General features: G+C 37.7%; 1 protein-coding gene across 1 annotated transcript; it reads right to left on the bottom strand.

Annotated features, from left to right (window-relative positions):
• Nucleotides 1-255: 255 nt before the first annotated feature.
• Nucleotides 256-18587, bottom strand: slc2a15b (solute carrier family 2 member 15b). The gene is made up of 12 exons (XM_035946641.2): nt 18431-18587; nt 16757-16855; nt 12226-12386; nt 11978-12102; nt 10694-10839; nt 9593-9725; nt 9259-9446; nt 6766-6876; nt 5562-5663; nt 4993-5068; nt 3665-3792; nt 256-1257 (listed from the first exon to the last, which is right to left on the bottom strand). Exons 1-12 carry the CDS (start codon nt 18473-18475, stop codon nt 1030-1032), a joined length of 1542 nt encoding a protein of 513 aa, XP_035802534.2. The 5' UTR covers nt 18476-18587; the 3' UTR covers nt 256-1029.
• Nucleotides 18588-22784: the final 4197 nt, after the last annotated feature.

Here is a 22784-nt window from a genome sequence, read left to right as displayed (position 1 = left end):
TTTCTGTTACAGCATCATCACAGTTAAATGTGAATGTGAAGTAAACAGGAGGCCCCTAAAGAAGCTAAAGTATTGCAATAACTCAGCAGTGCTGCTGTGCATTTGATAGTACAGCAGGGTAAACCTGAAATACAGCGTCCTGCATATGAACAGGATTTTTTCCCCGATTTATTTTGTATGTTTGCTCGTGATTGTGACTCTCAGTCAGAAAATCGGTTTTCCCAGAACAAAGAGACAAAATAATGTTCAAATATCTGTGTTTTGGAGCATCTTTATTTATATTAATATCTCCTCCATATATCAGTCAAAGTTGTCTACAGCAGTTTAAAAACAACGGAAAAAACTTGTAATATTTGTATACATGTGCATATATTTGGATAAGACACATGAAATGACTACTACAGTAGCCACAATATCCAGCTCTCTTGCATAAAAAGAGACACAAAAATCAGTTAAAACAACAAGAAAGACAACATAAAACCAGTACTTTGTCGAGGAATTACCCTTGAACTCAGTGTAAACATACATTAACAGCAAATACTGTTTTATTCACATGATGCCTTGTGACTTTTTGCTTTCATAGCTTCCTTCAGTAACCTGATGGAAGCACTGCGTCAGATGGGTTATTGCTGTTTCAATTAAATAAACATTCATTCTGTAGTGAGCAACAAGAGGACAACACTGGATGTGAACAATTAAATGATCATGTGAAGAACTCAGAGGGTAGAAACGTCTGTGAAAAACCAACTCAGCACCCATAAATACACTTTAAAACTAGAAGAAATGGATTTAAATGTGACTGATGGCTGATTTGAAACGCATGACCGTATAAATTCTGTCTCACATAATGTACAGGAGCTACGCTTTGACTAAAAGTGAACTGGTATATTGTGTGGAAAAAGAGATATTTAAATTTGTGTGTGTGGCTGTGTGCATTGTGAGTGCATTAGACTTGAAGCAGCAGATCTCGTGGCTACATTTACCCCCTCATTCATCAAAAAGACGTCGGCCGAGCTGCTCTCTGAGCTCTTAGCCTTCGTCGTTTTGACCGAGGGCTCCGTAACCGTTCATCGTAGCCATTTTCAGATGAGCGTTGGACATCAGCTCTTCTTCCAAGATGTTGTTCTTGTCGGCGAACATCTGGCTGATCTCCATGAAGGTTTTGTTCTTGGTCTCGGGGATGATGAAGATGGTGTAGAGGGCCACTCCCAAGCAGATCGCACAGAAGATCAGATAACAGTAAGGACCTGTAGCTATCTGGGGTGGGAGGACACAAAATAACACAAATCCATAGTTTAAAAAAACAAAGATTTACTTTATTTACAATGTAGAAACTGCCCTTAGAAAGCTGAAGCTACATTGTCATACAAAAATATCACACGATTCTTAAACAGAGACAAGCAGTGAAGCTAATGAAAGCCAATGATCTGAAAACATGAAAATCAGGCCAATGTAAATGGATTAATTTAGAATTTAATGGATTAGTTAGCTTAAATGCCAGAGGGTTGAAAATGTTAAGGTGTTTATAATTTATTTTTTCCACTTTTCCAGGCTGCAGGGAAAAGGAAAGCTGTAAACGCAACGCTGGCACAGTATCACTGCATAAAGTTGTTTGCTGTTTGCAAACAGTTGCTTATTGACACATCAGCCAGGCACAGAACAACATTAGCATTCATTTAGAGTAATGTTCCTGACAACCCTGGGAATCTAAGACAAATATCCACTCTCTTTTCCAGTCTGTTATGGCCTACACTAACTCTTGAGGGAAATATCTGCCTCTTTAGCTGGTAAATCTTTCACTAGTCACTGTGTCTGTCAGTGGGTTTTCAGTAATGTTTTTGCTAATAAGCCTTTTTCTGCAGGAAAAGACAGTGTAAGAGCAGAAAGAGTGAAGCAAAACACAAAAGCAATGAGTTAAAAAATGCTAAAACCTTCTTCAAAGAAGAAGAAAATTGCAGATTAAGTTGATATTCAACACGGATGTTACTACAAATTTTGTCTGTCATATTACACAGTAATAACTTGAGCTATTGTTAATATTATAATATAATTTGTTGCATCTTTAACCATCTGAACCCCAAAACCTGATGGTGAGCTTAAAAGTATGTTATCATAATAATTAAAATTGCCAAAATTGCTAAATTTTAGAACCAGGAACTGTAAAAACACAAACATTCACTGGATTTCTAATTTACAAAAGGCCCTTGAACTTATCATATGTGACCACGGGTTCTGTCATAAAAACATAACCAAAACTGAGCTAAAAATCATGTTAATTCATTGAAAAAAATCTTTATTTTGCTTGGCATTTTAAAAAAAAAACATCAAAAATAAACTGTCATCACTGACCAAATTCTGTATTAAAAAAAAAAAAGTTCTGTGCTTCTCGGCCCAACAGAGAAGCCATTAATGACTCAACTGTGGTCAACAGTCGTGATGGAATTTCTGAAACTTGTGTGCTAAACTGGATTGAACTGCAGGTTGTGTTTACACAGATCAGATAGATGTGAAATGTAAACAGTAAAATATCAGCAGTATATAGAGTCATAATTTTTTTCAGTATTGGTAACACTCATGGGCGTTTGGAAAAAGTTGTACACGTTGAGTCCATTTTTTTCTTCAGATTTTTGTAAAATATATGTTTAAAGAAATTCAATTTTAGTTGTGTTCTTTTTTTTATGACATACATAGATTATACCTGTGTCAGTCTGCACACAGACGTCTCTGAGTTTTGTCTGCTTCTAGCCATGGTTGTACTGTTTCCATAAAAGTGCAGAATTTTATATTGCAGTGAAAAATGAGCCCACAGTGAGTAAAAATGTGACGGTAGCAAAAAACGCCCAGAAACTGCTTTGGATTTTAGAAGGTTAAAGAAAAATGGAAGGACTTGCAAAATAAAGATTAAAAACATGAGAAAGTTTATTTACTGTATATTTGTTGTTTTCCAAACCCAAGTCGTGTGAAAATTGTTTGAAATTTCCTTTTCTGTGACTTTATTACAAAAATGTATCCAGGACAGCATGTTTAGCTGAGCTTATCTCAAAAACTGGAGGCCAAATAAGCTCCAAATAACAAAGATATGGCCTCTGACTGCTATTAAGTTGTTCTATTTTCTGTAAAATTAAATAATTAAGAACCAAATGATCACACAGAGAACCCGTATGTTTTATAAGATCCGTGTTGAATTTATGTAGAGCTGCACGGTCACTTTCCAAAGGACGAGTTTATTATCTTTACTTTGTGGCTGTTCGCTTGGAACAACACTGAGGACGATGGCAGACAGCAAGGTCGTGGTTTTAATTGGCAGTTTTATTGGTATTTGGGGAGTCACCTCTATTCACACAAAAGCACACAGCCCATATCATACCTGCCCCATGTCTGTCACTGTGAGGGGGGAAACAACAGAGTTTGGATGCAATGTCAAGGTAGTCAATGCCAATGAGGCTGAAGATTCAAATAAACAAAACCTTTGTTGGCAAAAATTGGTCTTTTGACCGTGTTTTGGGCCTGATTTGTCACACAGTTCCGTGCATTTCGTTCATTTCAGGGTAGAGATTTTGAAAATTACACACACATAAGCACACAAAGCGACATCAGAGGAGTATAATCTGAATTGCATCTAAGTGTACCCAGAACTGCAATAAGAGTAAGAGTTTGTTCTGACCTCTAAGAAGGGAAAGACAAAGCCGATGGTGAAGTTGGACAACCAGTTGAGGCAACCAGCCACAGTGTAGGCAGCCGGCCGGTGAGACTGTTTAAACAGCTCTGCAGTGATCAGGAAAGGAACACCAGCTGTACAAACAAGACAAAAGCACCCTTTTATTATTTTTAAAAGGTCACATTTTGAAGCAAACTTAGTCATATCTCCTGGTTTGATCCAACTAAGCATCCTGTCACATCCTGTCAGGAGGTGTGTCACACTGGATCACTCAGTGCAGCTATAAGAATCTACTGGGTGTTGTGAAATTAACACCAGCATCTTCATTCCTCAATTACTATATCAATATTCCCACGCAGGACCATTCATTGGCAGTCATTCAAAGTAAACAGAAGTTGATATGACACATGACAAACGCTCCTCAAACCCAAGTGCTGTTATATTACGCTCCTTTTTCTATGCGCACTTAATTATGTGTTCATTATTACTCAGTAATCATAGACTGACAGGAGAGGAAGGTGTTTGTCAAGTTGGCAAAACTCCAAGTCAGAACTGCAAAAAAAAAAACTGAATTGCTAGGACTTGTGCAATTCATTAGTTTGATACGCCGGATCTACGAGATGTCGCAGCTTTAAACACATGATTCTTCATTGTTAGAAGTGAAGGCTATGAAGGAGAAATATGCATTAGTAAAAGCTCTAATGATCAGCTTTCCAAATGATGTCCTCATTATCTGTGCAGGATAACTGCAGAGAGAGAAGGTTTAATATTGTCAAAGCCATAACTAGGCCGTAATTTGTCAACATCTGCGGTACGTATATGGGAGGGCGTCATTGTGCAAGCAAGGTTTCGTCTGAAGGAAACCGTATTCATCACAGCTAGCTTATGAACAATGAGCCATTAAAAGTCTAATTATTGCAGCAAACAGAAATCCTCATCCGTGTGCTGAGGTATAGATTTTGCCTGTTTGACGAATGACATTATGTAAACCAGACTCGTCCCAATTCATCATCCTCACAGGTCCGCTCGACGTGGCTCCCCAGCATTGTAAACTATCGCCTCTTAATTCACTTCGCTCATCTCATCCAGTGTACAAATGGCTGTGGGAATGGATGTAGTGTGGCAGTTAGGATTTCCTAATTTACAAGACTAATGAAATACACAGACAGAGGAGGAGGGTGGAGGGAGGAGGGAGGGGAGGCCGGTTTCTGAGCTCTGGAGCCTGTTATTGAGCCAGTTTCCAGCAGGGAGCAGTGTTACCTTATACACAGGACTGGTGCTGGTACGTTTAAGTGTTGGAGAGTTGTCTTGGAGGATGCAGAGGGAAATTTTACCTGGACCTATGCAGAAGCCAGCGATAATCCCAACAACACAGCCCACACTGATGTAGCGCATGAAGGACAGCTGGGCCTGTGATTGGTCAAACACAAGTCATGGGAAGTAAACAGTTTTTATTATTCATTCAACTATACTCAGTCATTCTGATTATATGTAACATTAGAAACATGATTAGTGCCACGTGTGGCTCCTGACATTTACTTCATGCTTATACATAATTACTTTCTTGCTTGTATGGTTATTTACAATTACAAACATGACAGTAATAGGGGCAAATGATGGATTTCTAAATTTATTGAAGAGGACATATATTTCTTTTTTAAAGAAAAAAACAACACTTTTGCGCTTAGAATAACATTCTTATAGATGTTTTAATGCAAAAAAGGGTTAACCAATGGCTTGAGTTTTAATAGAAATGAATCTTCAGTTAGACACAAATATTAGTTTATGTAAATAAGTAAATGTCCTCAGCCCCCTTTAAAACAACACACTCTTTGCCTTACGCCTTAATCTGCAAATTAATGTAAAATATTCCTACACCAGCAGGATGTCAGATGACCTGTACCTGGAAGAGGACGGACACAGTGATTCCAGCACAGCAAAGTCCCATGAAGAGGAAGCCACCGATCATCAGAGGTCTTCTGCCCAAACGCTCGATAGTAAAACACTGAATGATGGACACAGAAGCAGGACGAGTTCTGAATGACTGGAAATACCAGGTACAATAAAAATTAACCAGAGAGAGGGGATTTCTTTAATCATTTTATCTTCTGCCAGTTTCATGTTTACTTGTGCAGCGGAGACAATATATATGGAGTCTTCTTAGGTTTTATGTAGCGTTTACATAAACTGTAATTATCATTTTGGAGATAAATCTGACACATTGTATCATAGTGATTACTAGTCCATTTGGTGCATTATAATAAACAGAAAATGTACAACCCATATTTGCTGTGTTACTATACAGTTCATCTATTTAATCTTTATTTTTATAGGGACATAGCATGACCCAGTGCCAGATACAGTACTGCTACTGCTACTACTACTACTACAGTACTAGTGCAGTAATACCCCAAGTTTGATTATAGTGCTCTTCCTTGAATGAGCCTATATGCAAAAATACACAAGACAACAAAAAAAACATTTTTTTAAAAAAACCCACAATGTTACAATACAATACCATAAAAATCTAATCAAAAATATCTGATTATTCATGACTGATCAATTTTAGAAAGCAGTTTCAGCTCGAGTTCAAAGATTTTCAGTCATGATCTGATTACAGTTCTTTGGGTAAAAAGCTCAACATATTGCTTTTGAACAGAGGAAAGACGTCTGTGTTTTTGGATTGAGGTTAAAAATACAACCAGTCCTACACTGCACCACGATAGAATAACAGCTTTATGATGCATTGTTTTGCCATTTTTTTTAAACAGCGTAGCAACTAACAATTCAGCCTTTAAAATGTAAAACTTGTACTTTTTAAATGAAGTCACCGGAGCAGCTTGTTTTGTATTAACACTGGTCAAAAAGCTTCAAAGATACTCATTTTGCAATACTAAATAGATAATAGGCATCACATTCTGTCATGTGTAATACTTTGCATCTTTACTTACATTAGTTAATTTAACAGATTTGACTGATGACTGAATCTCTTGGTCCATCAGTTCATCTGTTGCTTCCATAGTGCCGTTTAAAAATTAAATAAGCTTTAAAATAGTGTCACAATAACATCATCTTACTATGTCCAAAGTTTGATAATGGCTACTCACCCCCAGCATCCCTGAGATGACCTCAATGGCACCAGTCCCCACTGTTGTGTACTGAATATGAGGCTCTGGGATTCCCGCGTTCTTAAATATGTCATTTGTGTAGAACCAGATCTGAAATTGGCATGAAATGAAGTTTAGTAACATGATGATTATGCTGGACTGTAGACAACCAGACACACTGATGCTGAAAATCAAAGTTTGCCTTGTTTTTGTGAGGAGCCAAAAAGTCGCTCTGCTGATTTGATGATCCATGTGATTCATCAAAGTGATCATTATCATCAGGCCGACCATCACTCATGCATTTGAGATCCAGCGTTTCATCAGTATGGACTCCTGACAAGTGCTCCCCTTGAAATTAATTTGTGAGTTCTCATTAATCACACTTTGCTGATGCAACATCCATCATTGATGAGGTGTGGACAAGCTCGTGATTGGTGCAGTTAAACGCTTTCCTGTTGATTTAGTAACCAAACATACCATGTTTCATCACCATTGCAGGGCTGAACTTTGCATACACACATCTTTATCAAAGCAGAAAGCCTACAAGGGTACAAACAACTCAGATTGAGACCAGTTTTGAAACACATTAATTGTCTTAGAAATGGGCAAAAATGCTTCTTTGGTGAAAAAAAACCTTCTGTTAAACGTATTTTTCTTATCAGATAAGTTATCTTGCTTTTATACATAGCAACAATGCATTCACAAAATTGCTATACACAGCTCAACAAAAGTGGTAGTTAAGTAGACTTCCTCATCCATCCACCCAGAGTCATACTGTGCATTGGAATATTCATACCATTACACTACAAAGTATGGCAAAAGAGATTTAGTTTGTCCCAGTACACGATACATCAAATGTTGTATGTCAAAACTACCAGTAAATCCTCCTACAGGTGGTCTGATTCTGCAGTATGAAAGCCAGCATGCTTTTCTGGCCATTCTGACCCACAATCTTATGTACAATTACAAACCAAGCTTGAGCTACTGAGAGCACACAGCAGATGACAGCTCATTTCGCACTACAGGCTGCTATGGTCAAAGTTTAAAGTGCAGTATTATAACAAAGTAGTATGTTGTACTTTGTGAGATGTGTGTGGTTACGGTAAGCAGAGCAGTCCTGGCTCATTTACCTCTGAGACTCTGTCCAGCTCCTCCAGGCCAAATACAAGCTGTTCTTAAACCACTTCACTAATGTAGTCCATCAACTAATCAGAATCTTATGAATTTTAAAAAACACATGTTTTAACTGAAAGCTAGATCTTCCTGCATTGTTTAGCTCCTCACCCCACCCAAGTGTGTTTAAAGGTCCCATATTTTAACAGGTTTGTCTTAAGTCTCTCATATCCCAGGAAGATGTAGTTCAGGTTTCAGCTCAAAATATTGCAAATGTTACTTAATCTACCTTGTCTATAATACTTCTGGTTTTTAGCTCTGTTAAAGCTCAACTTGCATGCTACTCTCCACTTTTTCTCATCATTTTGGTGGCTTCTTTTTAATTTTGATGCAAATATGAAGTTAGTTGAAGGACTCAGTGAACATGCAGTTCTTATTGCTGGGCTTGTTCTCTATTTGCAATGGTGACTGTGTTCACGTTGAAGGACCCAATGTCACAATGTACAGACAGCTGTACAGACAAAGGTCATGTATTGTGTTCACTTGGGAAAGATTCTATGTTATCTGGAAAGCATCTTTTTTTAAAATGAGAACACTGGCGCAATTGAACTTGCACTGTATTTAGTTACCTGTGTTTTTGTTGTTGTGCCATTCCTTTTTCCTCATATTTAACCATGGTTTCTTTTTAATGAATGTGAATATATAGCAGATACTTTGTCTTATTGTGTGGCTAAGTAGATCTTGCAGAGGTGGAACCAAAAACAAAACAAAAACAGAAGAAGTTTCGATGTGGGGCTGTCGCTTTATGATGTGAATGACGAGAGAGTTACAGCAGTAGCAGCAGAAATGACGCATAGATAACTTATTCCTCTTTGTTCAAGTCATTGGAATATGAATGCCTGTTCTTAAAATGTCTGTTTTTGCCTTTTGTGCCACAGATTTGGACACATGGTTTTTTTTTTGCATGTTCGAAGCCTTCCAGTGTTCCTCTGTGGAACAGCTGGAGCCGAGAGACTCAGCAGGATGTCGCCCTGCTGGGAAATGGTACAAGCATATGAGCCAGCATGCCTAGAGCTTCCATCCACATGAAGCAATGAGCACAAAGATGTGTTTGACTTTATGTTCGGATGGGTGGACCTTGTTATGTGAGGTAACACTGAGGGAGAGGAGCGGAAGATAATGAGGCGTGGTCACGTTGCCTCCTGCTCCATCATTCAGTGGGTGTATGTGAGATGTATGGACAGATGGGAGGAGCACAGCTGGGAGCTGTAGCACTATGAGCCATCACTCCCATGTAATAACTGAACAGTTGTTGCACACTTAAAATGTGAACGCACACACACAAAAGGCAAAAAAGACCAACAATGCCTCATCGCTCACCGCATCGATTCCAGACAGCTGCATGCCGATGTTGACCACCGCAATAGTGATGACCTGCCAGCGGACACAGCGGTCCATGAGCAGGTTGCGGACAGAGAGGGTCTGGATGGAGGACAGAGAGCGCTGCTCCTCCTGCATCTCCTCAACCTCAGCCTGGATGTTTCCTTTTGTGCGGAACCACTTCAGGGCTACAGAACAGAAAGAAACGGGACATCAACAATATTTAAAATCCCAGAACACCCAGTGGTGTGCTGTGGGAAAGGCTTGCAAAACAGTGCAGTTTGAATTTAAGGCTACTGTAGGAGAGAAGAGGAATCAGAGTACACTTTCTAACCTGCAATGGTGGCGTGCACATTTCCCTTCTCTATCAGCAGGTATCGTGGACTCTCTGGAAACCATGGCAACAGCATCAGTTGAACTATGGTGGGAAACACCACAAGGGACAGGAGCAGAGGCCAGTGCTCCTCCTGTGAGGGAAAAAAACAAGTCACTTTACTTTTTACCTTGTTTACATGTCCATACAGTGTTACAGTTTACAGACGATAGAAAAATACAAAACACAGATTCAGATTTCTAGGGTTTCATACGTAACAAACCAAAACTTGCAGGGCAGGGCTTTCTATATCATCGTTCTTCCTCAGATATTGAAGTTCAAATTACAGCTTGCTAATGTGTAGCTCAGAGTAGTTTTACAGTGTTTGAGTAGAGTCGTAGGTGAGCTGGTGTGCTTGAGTTGAGTAGCGGAGAACTAAGTGGAGACAGAGTTGGAAAAGCAATGATGAAGAGTTACATCTGAACTGTTTTAAGGCAAGAAGGGATTTTTTTCATGGAAAGAAACTTCTAAATATGCAACTTTAAAACACAGAGACAGAGAGTACAGACAGAGAGCAACTTTAATGAAAATAAGTAACTTTCCCTATTCCACTAATGATCCGTAAGTGTATAAGTATAAATAATAGATTTTCTTCAAATGGGATGGAGATAAACAGCAGAACATAATTAAAACATGACAGGAATTTTCTTTAACTTCATCTTTCTGTGAAGCTGTTCCACACATTGGACATACTGTAAGTGGGCAGCTGGAACGATATGATCACATTTTACCAGATACAGGGATAGAAACTCCTGTAATTATACACCAGCCTGTTCAGATACTGCAAGAAGCAACTTATTCAGGCTTATAAGTTATACGTGACGTGACATCAAAGCACTTGTGTGCACAAAATAGTGTCAAGCTCAGATCTGACAGGAGGATCTTGTTTTTCTGAGGGCCGTGGGTTAAAGTGATGCTTGTGCTGCTACTCATTTTGGATCACAAACCCTCAGCTTGCAGCAAGATCACACTTTAATTCACAATCCAGAAGGTAAATCTGGATTACTTTAAAGATTCAGGATAGTCGACCTGTGCAGCAGTTGAACTCTGCGATGTCTGTACCTTTCCCAGCAGCTCAGAGAGGCCCAGGACCTGAGCGATGAAGACTCCAAGACAAATGTGGATGCTGGGAACGAGGCCCAGGAAGCCTCGCAGGTTCTTTGGGGCAATTTCACCGAGGTACATCGGCACCACACTGAGAGAAATCCCTGTTGGACAAAACAAGTGTGATTAGTCAAAGATTAACTGTATTTAATTTTCATTAAAATCAAGTTTCATCTAAAGTAAATATTGAAAAACATCATCATTGCCATAGGTCAGATTTTAACATTATTTATTTCCACAGACATTTTTATATATTTTAGTATATTAGGATGTGATACACTTTAATATTTAGTGTTTTTACAGGCCCTAATATGCCGTAAAAAGCCAAAAAAGTACATGATCAAATGGGAGACCTGTGTATAGGTTATAGTATAAAAAATGTGCAGCTAAATTTGATCTTTTTAATTCAAAATGCCTCCAAGTAATGGTTCAAAATGTTCTCAGTCTTAATAAAATAAGCCAGAGATTGTTGTCATTGGTCAATTTAACCTTTAGGATGGCCCTGATGCTACTTTGACCCTTTGGCTTCATAAAATCGAACATTTGTGAAAACAATTTTGTCGACATCTCCTTCAAATTTGACAGAAAGATCGGCTCAGTGTTCAAATAACAGCTACTTTCATTGAAGCCAATATGTCTCACAAAGAAAAAGTTATTCAGGAGTTATCAGCATAACCAGCAAGGAAAAAGAATCACTTAACAGTATTATTGACCTCTGTCCGCTGGCTCCTTGTCCTTTTCAGGGTTGATTTAAAAAAATTTTTTTAAACTTGTTTTGATGGGTTGGCGCCACCTTATTTAGCCAGACTCTTACATATCCCACTTAGAACACTGAGGGAAACCAACCAGATGCTTCCAGATGTTCCATTCATCAAGCTTTAGTTGCACCTTTCATGCAAGAACTGCTCAAACTTTAAAAATTTTTAAGTCGCTGCTGTGGACCCACCTCTTCTTATTGGCATTCAAATCGAGTAGCGCTTCTCACCGTCACTTCATCTTTATTGTGTTGTAATTTTTTATTCATAATTTTGTATTGCTTTCTTTTATTCCCATTCATATCTTAGTCATTGTGGGTTTGGTTAAACTTAATGAGTAAATTAAATTTTGGACAAAATAATAATAATAATAATGAGAAGAAGAAGAAGAATAAACAATATACTAAATAAATAAAAGATTAAATAAATAAGGGGAGACAATTCACACTGGAACTGATGGGGTCATTCAGGAATTAGTCAGGCCTACCTGAATGCACTCCAGTGATGAAACGTCCGATGATAACCATCGCAGGATTTCTGCACCATCTGCTGAAGCCCATCAGAGCTCCACCAATAAACACCAGACCAGTGGATTTCACCAGCGTCCCTTTCCTATTTGGACACAGTGACTCTTAAAATACAACTTTCTGATTGAATAGGATATTCCAAATGGTCAGAAGCACAAGTTAATGGCATTATATAAATACAACGTAATATATCCACCCTCAGACTAACCTTCCAAATGTGGTGACGAGTCGGCCCACCAGCAGAGCACCGGTCATCCCACCGATGGCAAAGATGGACACAGTGAGCGAGTACAAGACGGTGAGAACTTCCTCATGTGGAGTCCAATCGTAAGTTTCTATCATCGTCTCATTGTAGAACTCTTTGATGTACTGGTGGAGAGTTTAAAGAGAATTAAATTATTCTGACATTGTCAAACAATTCCAACACACACACAGATCATGTGGTATAACAATATATTGTCCCCATTTACCAAATGTCTTTTCATGTTTTTCCAGTAAATTGGATTATTGCATTTACAAAAGACAAAGGTAAACACTGTAGTTGTTTACAAACACAACACAGCAAAAAGAAGAGATTATTTTATTTACCCCATCACACAAATGAACATGAAGCATAAACATGTTGGTTACAAAATTTGACATCATCACCTCATTAATTCAGTCAAATAAAATCTAATTCAGTTTGAAGAGAGAGGGATCATAAACCACAAGTCTGAAAAAAACAATGAGTGTGTGTGCAGTGTGACAAAAAACTGTAAGATCCAGGAGCATCCTTCAGATTTCATTCAGTTTATCTGACAGTGAATCTTCCACTCGATCAAATTATTCAGGAGAACTACTGTACAAGAGGTGCGATTTATTCATACGACAGCAAACAAATGAAACAACTAAGAGAAGAATCAGGGTCAGTTTTAGCATCAGCACTAACTGGTAGACTTGTGGATGACAGAATCATATATGGATCTTTACTCTGCCTGTGATAAAAACTGATCAGAATAGCATACTGTGTATAAAGGAAGATTTTTAAGAGATCTAGATGGTACCTTCTCCTCTGGACAATGAAAAACATGATCGATCATGACGTTAAATTGCAGTGTGCCTCTTGGTTTATGGCAGTATCAACCTTATGAGGCAGATCAGATGAGCAAACATGTACAAGACAGTCAGGCTTCCTTTGTGTAAGCTGGTCCAACAAATACATGTCAGACTCTGCTTGAATATATTGCTGCTTCATAAACATTCTCCAGATATTCACAATTATCTTTGTTGCATAAACACACCAGATCATCAGCTTCATATCTGAGACCTTGCACACCACAAAACTGTCTTTCTAAGCACATATTGCAAAAAAAAACAACAACAAAAAAGCCCCTGCTATACTTAGATAAAACTTTATGGCACAAACTTGCACCCACATAACTTTATTTACAACATACTGTGGCTGTACTGTGCCCACCTACGCAAGCATTATGGAGACTGTGCTTTAACTGTGCTATTAAGCTTTATCATATTATTGTGAATTAACATTATCCATGCAAAGCAGCCAAATAAATCAAAATAACCATTTGTTTTTAAAACAGCAAAAGGTCCATTGTTACTATAGCTCCAGTGCAAATACTTCATAAGCATCTTTGTTGCTATTGCTATGAAATTCAAACTTTTGGTCAAATGAAGCTGTCAAATGAAAGTGCAGCACCACAGCAAACCTATTTATTAATATTCACCATCAGATAATAACCTCTTCAGTATCTTCATGATATCTGACAAATAAAATCTGTTTCATCCAGTAAAGTGCACAGATTTTAAAATACTGGAGGAAAAGAGCCCCAGTTAGACATTCAGGCAAGTCAAGGGATCAGAATCAGTGTCACGGGGAGAACAAATCAGAGTTATGCATCCCTAAATAGATTATAAGCATCCCTGCCAATCTTTCTGTGAAGTCTGATAGTGAGATCAGAAAATATTGAAAAAGCACAGGATAGAAGAAAAAAAACCCTCCCTGGTGCATGTCTTGTGCAAAGTTCCTGCACAAACGTAGAGCCTAAGTGAAAATCTGCAGAGCTCCCTGACAAACGTGACACAACAGAAACAAGAAGTGTTCACAGAGTAAAATTCACATCTGATTGTCTTGTGTGGTGAATGATAGTGTGCTTTGCTTCACTTGTGTTCTGAGTTTCTATGAACAGTAATGGAAGTTGTTGGTATAACAGCTGGAGTGATGATCCACATGAAGTCAGGACAGAAGAAGGAAAGAAGAAAAGCACGAGTCACATGGGCAACTCAGAAACTTCGAATGACCTGGTATTGACTTTCTCTCTTTCTGCTTTCTGCCCTGCTGACTTTTTCACGCCTTGAAGTAAAAAAATTACAAGGACAACAGAGAATGTGAAGGTATTTCTACAAATGTCTGGCCACAAAATTAAATTTAAATCAGCAAAAACATAATTTAAAAAAAAAAAAAATGACAGACATTATCTAGTAAAATCGCAGAAAACATATTTATTCCCATGCTTACAGTAAAGAAAACAGGACAAAATTGTAAAATAATATCCACATCAAAAGTCTGTATTTTTAAAAATAGTAATGTATTCTGGAACTGGGAATATACACTGCAATTACGGTACACTTAAAATATCATCATTTGACAGATATTTGCCATTGCCATTTGCCCAAATCCCAAAGCTCAACCTTCCTGACATTGTAAACCATCAGACAAACACTTTGCCTGATTTTAAAACTTAGAAATCCCAGAAGTTAATCAAAAGCTTTGCAATTAGTGGGAACCAAAGAAAAGATAAGTCAACCACTGTAACAGGCAACAGAGTTCGTCCCTACCATGACTATGCCTCCTTCCCAGCATGTAGCTGCTCATAAAATTAGCAGTTGAAGCTGTCAGTGATAAGTTTAGCTCTGTAATAATGTAATTTAATGTCTGAAATACACAAAAAACTGGTATCCTCTCTCACTCATCTAGTCACTTTTCTGCCATGTTACTGATTTGGTGCACACAGATGAGCAGTGAATTCTACAAAGGAGCCACAACACGGGTCAAATATTTAACTTCACCATATTTCACCATCATAGTTGTCTCAAACTGAACTCAGATATCACTCAGAATTGCTCCAGCCGCCATGAGTCCTGATGGAGGAATGTCACAGCTAAACAGATTACAGCTAAAAGCCACGTGCAAGCTGCCGTTTATCTTGTCTCTGGAGGAGACAGCGTTGGTATAATTTTAAAGAAACAGTTCAGGATTATGGAAAATGCAAAATTTCTTGCTTCGAGCTGGATGAGAAGATTAATTCCACCCTTGATGCCCAGTGTAGAGCTGAAGCTGAGTCTGACACTACCATGCCAAGAAATAATACACTGAATGACCATTAGAGTAGGGCCAGTGGTTTTCCCCTGCTTCTAATACTAATAGTTACCACACAGATATGGAAGTGATATTTACGGATTTAACCAGAGAAAGTGCATGAGCAGCTTTCATAAATATCCAAATATTACTTTAACCCACAATGTGTAGTTATGAAAATGAGAAGTTTTGGATGTCCCACAGTGATGACATCAAACAGCACTGTGGTAGCTAATTCCTGACCTACAACGAGCCTGAGATAAGCAGGTTTAAACTGTATCAGAACTTTCTACATTTTTTATTTAAAGATACTGTAATATAACATAAAATGTCTTCACAAAGTAGATTTAACAGTAGAAATCAAGCCTCTAGTGAATGAAGACTAGAGACTGACCGATAATTGGCCTTGCTGATTATCTGGGCTGATATTTAGCATTTCTGGTATCGTTATTTTTATTAACCTGTTATTGGTAAATTAGATTGGTCTGTAGTCACTCAGTAGTCTCAGAAATGCTTCTCTAACAGAAATATAACTCACAAACACAGAAAAAGAAACACAAGCTGTCACCACAAACCAAGAAATTAGCTACTTTCACAGTGGTTAAGGCTAAACTAATGACTAGCGGGTAAGTAAGGAGGCAGACACAGATCCACAGGTTACTCTAAAACAGTGTCTGGAAAACCATAACTAATAATGCTTTAAGATATTGGTTTTAGTGGACAATAAAAGCGATAAAACAGAGCTGTTTAATCTCAGTCCTGTGATGCTCTGACATCCTTTTGCTAGCGTACATATTCAGCTACAGTAATCCTTACTAATGAAGAAGCCTAGTTATGAATAACAGGTTCTCTGCAATCACATGCGGTTAAAATATAACCTTTAATGTATATAAGCTCCAAAACTCAGTTTTTGGTCTGTCTTATCAATAATTAGTATTGTCTGTGAAACAACCATATCACAATTTTTCCCTCTGTGGCATTAATAAAGGACTATCTTGTCTGATCTTATCGTTCTGGTTTGGATTCAAAGCTATGGCTGCATTTGCCTCCTCTGAACTTTCTCACATGCTTTACGTGCTTCTGCCCATGGCCAAACAGGAATGGATCACAGTTTAGTCACTGTACCGCTGCAAATCCAGCATCGAAGGAACAGAAAGAGCCACATGATGGAGTCAACACGACAGAACATCGATGATACGCTGAGGTAGATACACAAACTCACATGACTCCACATGACAATGAGATACAATATGAGCCTCACTGTGTCTAAATCAGCAGCTGAAGCTTTGGGGAGATCAAACAGGAAATATTTGAGGTTCCCAGTAAATTCTTGAGTCAGTGATGATGACAGCAGCGATGATTGTCATGATGAAGTGACACGAACCTGAGCAGGAGAGTTGACGACAGCCAGGTTATATCCGTAGAGCATGGAGCTGCCGAATGAGGCCAGGAAAGCCACCGCCAGTAGTGACTTTGTGAGATGCTGTAGATGAGACAAGGACAGGAAGACGTGAGAAAAACTGCATCGTAAAATGTCAATTTTTATGGAGCTCTGACATGTCCAGAATAAGCAGCTCTGTGAATCTTAGAGTCTGAGCTATATTCAAAAAAAAAAAAAAAAAAAGTCACCATGATCAAACTTACCAGAAGACAGATTTATACTACTTGTAAATGTTATGTACATTTTCAGTCTATCTGACAGATATGTGTGAAATCAGCAACGTATACTGAACAAAAATATGCATGGCATGTAATAAGTTACTAAGTAGATTTTTTTTTTTTAACCATAGGGGAATAAACATTTGTTGCTCCAACAAACAGCATCTCTACAACAGAATGGACGCCATGAATCAACTAAGTATGCACTATGTTGAAAATGATCATGTGCAGATGGAGAGTCGGGACATAGTCCAGAAAGTCACAAGTTAGTGTGTCCAACATCTGCATCGCGTATTTCCAGGCATCTGTGACAAACAGAGTTCATGAGGTCGTCGATGCTGCTTGTGGAATGCGGTTCCACTGTTTCTGAAGGATTTAGCAAAGTTGGTGGGCATTTTAAAAGAACAAGATCATGTTGTCGGACATCCAAAGTTGTCTGAAATCATTTTTTAGACAACAAAGGGCATTTCACCACTTTTTCTGTATGTCCTGCACACGTAGAGATAAAGACAATAATGTTCACTTAGGTGTGTCGTATAACTATACAAGATGACAACAAAGGTTTTCTCTCATGCTGGATTCTTCTGTTGGCCACCCAGAGACCTCAAAGTCACATGAGTTCTGTTCAAAGCTGCCACTGTATTTTCATTAGTAATGGCCTGAAGCTTCCCTCTTGGCTGCCATCCTAAATTCCACACACTGAGCTCAGCTGACCTGCGAGGTGAAGCCCGTGAGGATTATCATGTGTTTTGGAATGTCCGTACCTTTGGATGAAAAACTGGTAGCTGACCACATGAAACATTAACCCTGATCCCCTCATATATCTGTAGATATTCTGAGCCAAATGCATGTACTGATGCAGAAATATATGATGGCAGTGTGTTACTACAAAGAGCAGCAGACAGAGAAGGAACCCTTTACTCTGACAAACAAAAACAGCATAGTTCCTTACTGAAACCTAATTTAGCCGGTAATAACCCGGTGGAGATTGTTAGATGACTACATATAGAAATAGCCCGGAGCTCACAATGCAGGCCAGTCAGCATCAATTTAGGTTGATTATGTGTCAGATGTGCAGTTCTTCACAGGCTGCATCACTCTGGTCAAAGCTCTGGGCCACAGAAGTACAAGTTTCATGTTTGAAACTTGCACTTCAGTTTATTTGTTTAGATTTTTAACCATAAAGGAGGTTTGATCTGTGTGAATATTTTGGAATATCCATGTCAGGAAACACAGAAATCATCTGATATGAAGCATAACCACGAACCAAATATCTATATTTTATGACAGTGAGATCTGAAGTCCCTCATGCCATAAATAGACAAACTATGCTCAATGAAAGACTTCAAATAGAGTGTAACGTCAATGCAAGGACTTGATTCAAACTGTTGCCACTCACCCCGTTGTGTTTTCCATCGTTTTCCAGTAACAGTTCTTCTGCCATTTAAGTCATGAATAATTGCTCCTCCTGTGTGATCTGCTCTTTGGAGATGAGAAACAGCTCATCTGCACAACTTTTCTAAACTCTTCCCTCCACAGCTTCATTTGTAGAGATGCTGCTGCAGAGGAGGCGTGTCGAGCTGATGGGAGGGAAATAACTAAACTCCTTCATGTCCAATCATTTAGCATCGCAGAACAAAACTGTCACGTGTTGAGGCCAAGTAGCTCTTGCTGCTCTCCTAAGTGCCCTCAAAAGTGACAGTTATTCCACACTGAAGTTTTTCCAAGGGCATTTTCAGGATTAGTAAGTATGAGGGGCCCAGAGCTCAGAGCAAGTCCACCACCTAGCAGTGAAGGTGGGGAATCAACACATTTTAAAATAGAATTCTGCACATTTTTTGCATAAATTTTGAGTTTAAAATTAAATTACTTTTGTTGTTTAACATTCTGAAGCTTATCAGTGTATTTGGAAAGCATGTTGTCTTTAAAAAATCTGCAAAACTGCATTAATTATCAGAGACAAAAGCTCTAAATGTTGAAGAAAATTGTAAGACTTTCAACTTTCCAACAGTCCTTGAACTGATCATGTGTGATGTTCAGTTTTATTGAAAAACCAAGAAATCTAAATTTAAAATTAAATATAATTTCAAATGATTCGTTCAAAGGTTTGCTAAAAATAAACAATGGAGAATCCGTTAGTGACTCAGCTGTGACCAACAGTCACGTGGCACAAATATTTCTATTATGAAAATATTGATTAGTGCAACTTTAACCATCTTCACCCCAAAACCTTGAATAAGATATCTAAATAAAAAAAAAATACCAAAATTAAATCTGAGAGTTGTAAAACCGATATAACGAGCTAAAGATGCTAAAATTTTCTACAAAGAAGAGGAAAATTACAAAGTTAGATGATATTCACCACTGGTATTGTTTCTACAAATGACGTCTTTCACATTACAGAAACATCGCAGTCAGAAACTGTAAAAACAGAAAGAGTCATTGGATTTTCACATTTCTGACTGCACTATAAAATAATCATGTGACTGTTCTTTCATGAAAACATACAGAAATAAAAGCTTAAAATTGTGATATTTTATTCTTCTTTACATTTAATTTAAAGAAAATCCCAAAAATAAATCAATAGCACTAATCTGAATGTGTACAAACCAAAAAAATTCTGTGGTCCTCAGTTCAACTGAGAAGCTATTGGTGAGTCCACTGTGACCAACAGTTGCATGACACAAAAGAAACAAGACAAAAGCAAGTTAAAAATGTAAATAGTAAAATATCTATGCAAAATCTAGACCCAGGTGTGATTTCATTCGACTCCAACTCTTTCTCATGATTCATAAACACCCTGACTGTAACATTTAGCAGATATCCATAGCTGTCACTAACAGACTGATGTCACAGTAATCAATTAGGTAGATAGATAGATAGATAGATAGATAGATAGATAGATAGATAGATAGATAGATAGATAGATAGATAGATAGATAGATAGATAGATAGATAGATAGATAGATAGATAGATAGATAGATAGATAGATAGATAGATAGATAGATAGATAATCAATGCTTTTAGACATTATACACTGATGAAAACATGTTCATTCAACATTATATTATAAGATCTTTTTTATGGAAGTTTAAGATTCATTTGTATGTCGGTCTTACAAAAATATAAAGTTGCAGTATTCTTTGACCAGACAAAAAGATTGTACACTGAATTTAATAATCACACTAGTGGGATTCAGACAGAAAGATAAAGCTTCCAGGCCTTTTCTTTTGCTCCCAAAGCACAGATAAATAACGTCAGATAATTCACCCTTTGTGATATCATTTGCATATCATTTGTTTGATTGTGTGTTTGAAAGGACAGCAAAGACATGCCACATACAACAAACAATGGAGTGTAATGAGAAATTTCTTATCAACAAACACAATGCAGAGATGTGTGAGTCATATTTAGAATTAAAGTGGTAGTTTGTACTTTCTGTCAGGATGTAGATCATTGTGTCTTTGGTGTTATTTCACCTGCCACCATCAAACATCTCCTCCCTGCTGCTATTTCCTGCTACACTCTCTTGTATATTCCTAACACAGAATCCTTCAGTACACAACCAATGAACCCTCATATGTTTACTCCTAACTTTAAGCCAACCAGTCAAATGGCTTGAATCATATGACTTCTATCGCCGTGAAATTTCTGTGGCATTATGCTGTTTCTGTGTATAAAATCAATTATTCTGTGAACACTGGTCTGACACCTTTAATGAAGAAACAAAGAAAAACACTCTTGTGCAATAAGACAATATTATGACACCACTAACTGTGACCTCAAAAATAGCCCAGGTAGTTAATCAACCTCTCAAACAGCTAGATAAAAACTGTTAATTGTGTTTATATATATATTTTTTAATTCTTTCTTTTATATTTTTGCCCTCTAGACATATTCTGCAACAGCTAAAAAGTCATTTCATCTCAGATCATCCAGTTTTTATAACAGTTTGTGCTCCATCATCTGTGACTTGCTTGATTTTAAAAAAAAAAGATATGTATAGAGATGTAGGAACATGTGAGTGTGATGTATCGCATACTTTCTATGATTTAAAAAAAAAAAAAACATTAATTTTTTACGTGCCTGTCAATTCATTTTCGGCACGTTTCTTGAGATATTGAAATTCGAAGCTGTGCTTGAACAAGAATGTCTCAGGAAGCCTTAAAGATAAACACCTGAAATTTTCACTGTTATTTCTCTTTGTGTCATTGATTCAAAATAATCGAATTTTTATGTATAATTTGTATTTTTGAAGTAATATTTGAAGAAACCATTTTGACAACCCAGAAGTTGGATTCGTCTATCCAGCAAAAGTTTATATTTTTGTAGTAAAGCTTGCTCAATCAGTTATGACACTACAGCGAAAATAACTTTTCTTTTTTATTTTTGTGACCAAGTATTTGATATTAAAAAGTTATCTAAGCTTTGTTTTGTATTATTGTAAAATGCAACTGCATGTGGTTCAGAAAATATCACCTCCTGATGAGACTTTCAAAGCTATATTGATGGATTGTTTGGCCACTTGGTGACAGTGTAAGGAAATGTAGACAGGTCCGTGTATTTATCTGGCAATTGGATTTTCCGTTCTGAAACGGGTATTGAAAACAAAAAACGAGTGGTTATTTGATCTTCGTTTTAAAATACAAAAATTAAAATTGAAATACAAGGCGTTTTTCCTTTTCATGATCAAAAAGGGATGTACGAAATTTAAAACATGCTTTGATTTTCATTTTATATTTAGAATAACAAAAAAATAAAATCAGTAAGAGACAGAAACGAAAAAAGGTCACTTTTTTTCATTTTCTGAGACCGGAAGTGGTCATCAGCAAGTGTGGAGCCAAACGACAACAAGATTCTCAGAGGGCGGAGCCAGAGAGCAGTGATTGGTCAGATCATAGATACTATAGAAGACAGCGGGCTATCGTATCTAGTCTATGTATATCTATGGTCGGCAGGTCTGGTAGCATCTCTGGCTGCTGTTGATCTTGTTTTTGGAGTAAAACACGGTAAGAAGATAAATACTTCTAACCTGTAGCGTTATTTTGTTGTACGTTAAGTCAGCGACTTGTGAAGAGTTGTGTTTTGTCGTGTTTGAGCAGTTGGTCCGGACGCGTTAGCTAGCTAAGCGGCTAAGTTAGCTAGCGGGCTAATCAACACAGGTGGCTAACTTACCGCTGAACACCTGTGTTAGTTGCTGCCGCAGCTGTCATTATTAGAATGACCTTCTCAACCTGTATTTCTCTGCTGTGTATTTTAGCTTTTAAAAAAGTTATTTTACTTTAAGGTTAACTGAAACCCGTTGAGCTGCACTGAAGTTTAACATTCAGCTGGTTTGAATTAAACCGCGCTTAACATTGTGCAACATTACCTCTCTGAATCTCCATAATTTTATGAAATTCCTTCTCTCTTCCACTGCTCAAGTTCAATCTAGTATATAAAGTGACATTAATAGTGAATAAACTAACAACCAGCCATTGTGCTTATTTATTACTGTATGTATTTGTAGTAAAACATGAGTTGAAACATCCTACTTTTGGATCTAGAACTGCACAAGCCGTTCATTTTCAGTCACCTGACGAGTTAAACTCCCCTTTTTATGTGAGGTTGAAGCAGAAAGTCTGAGTTAACACAGAAAATTGTTTATAATTTGCAATACCTGTTATCTCTGACTGAGGCTTTAGTTTTTGTTGAGCTGATTTACACGTAGAAACTTTGTTCAGGAAGATTTCTCAGTAGCTCAGAGGACAGG

The sequence above is a fragment of the Amphiprion ocellaris genome, chromosome 4 (genome assembly GCF_022539595.1).
Source record: "Amphiprion ocellaris isolate individual 3 ecotype Okinawa chromosome 4, ASM2253959v1, whole genome shotgun sequence".
Classification (NCBI taxonomy): domain Eukaryota; kingdom Metazoa; phylum Chordata; class Actinopteri; family Pomacentridae; genus Amphiprion; species Amphiprion ocellaris.
The sequence above is the reverse complement of the archived record's forward strand: the minus strand, read 5'-3'. Positions and strand labels throughout refer to the sequence as shown.

Excerpts from the sequence above, each read along its gene's own strand:
- slc2a15b (XM_035946641.2), bottom strand. The coding sequence starts at position 18,475 with ATGGCAGAAGAACTGTTACTGGAAAACGATGGAAAACACAACGGG. Across the intron at positions 10,840-11,977 it reads CATCACTGGAGTGCATTCAG|GGATTTCTCTCAGTGTGGTG; the intron begins GTAGGCCTGACT and ends TTTGTCCAACAG. Across the intron at positions 9,447-9,592 it reads TGTGCACGCCACCATTGCAG|CCCTGAAGTGGTTCCGCACA; the intron begins GTTAGAAAGTGT and ends TCTGTTCTGTAG.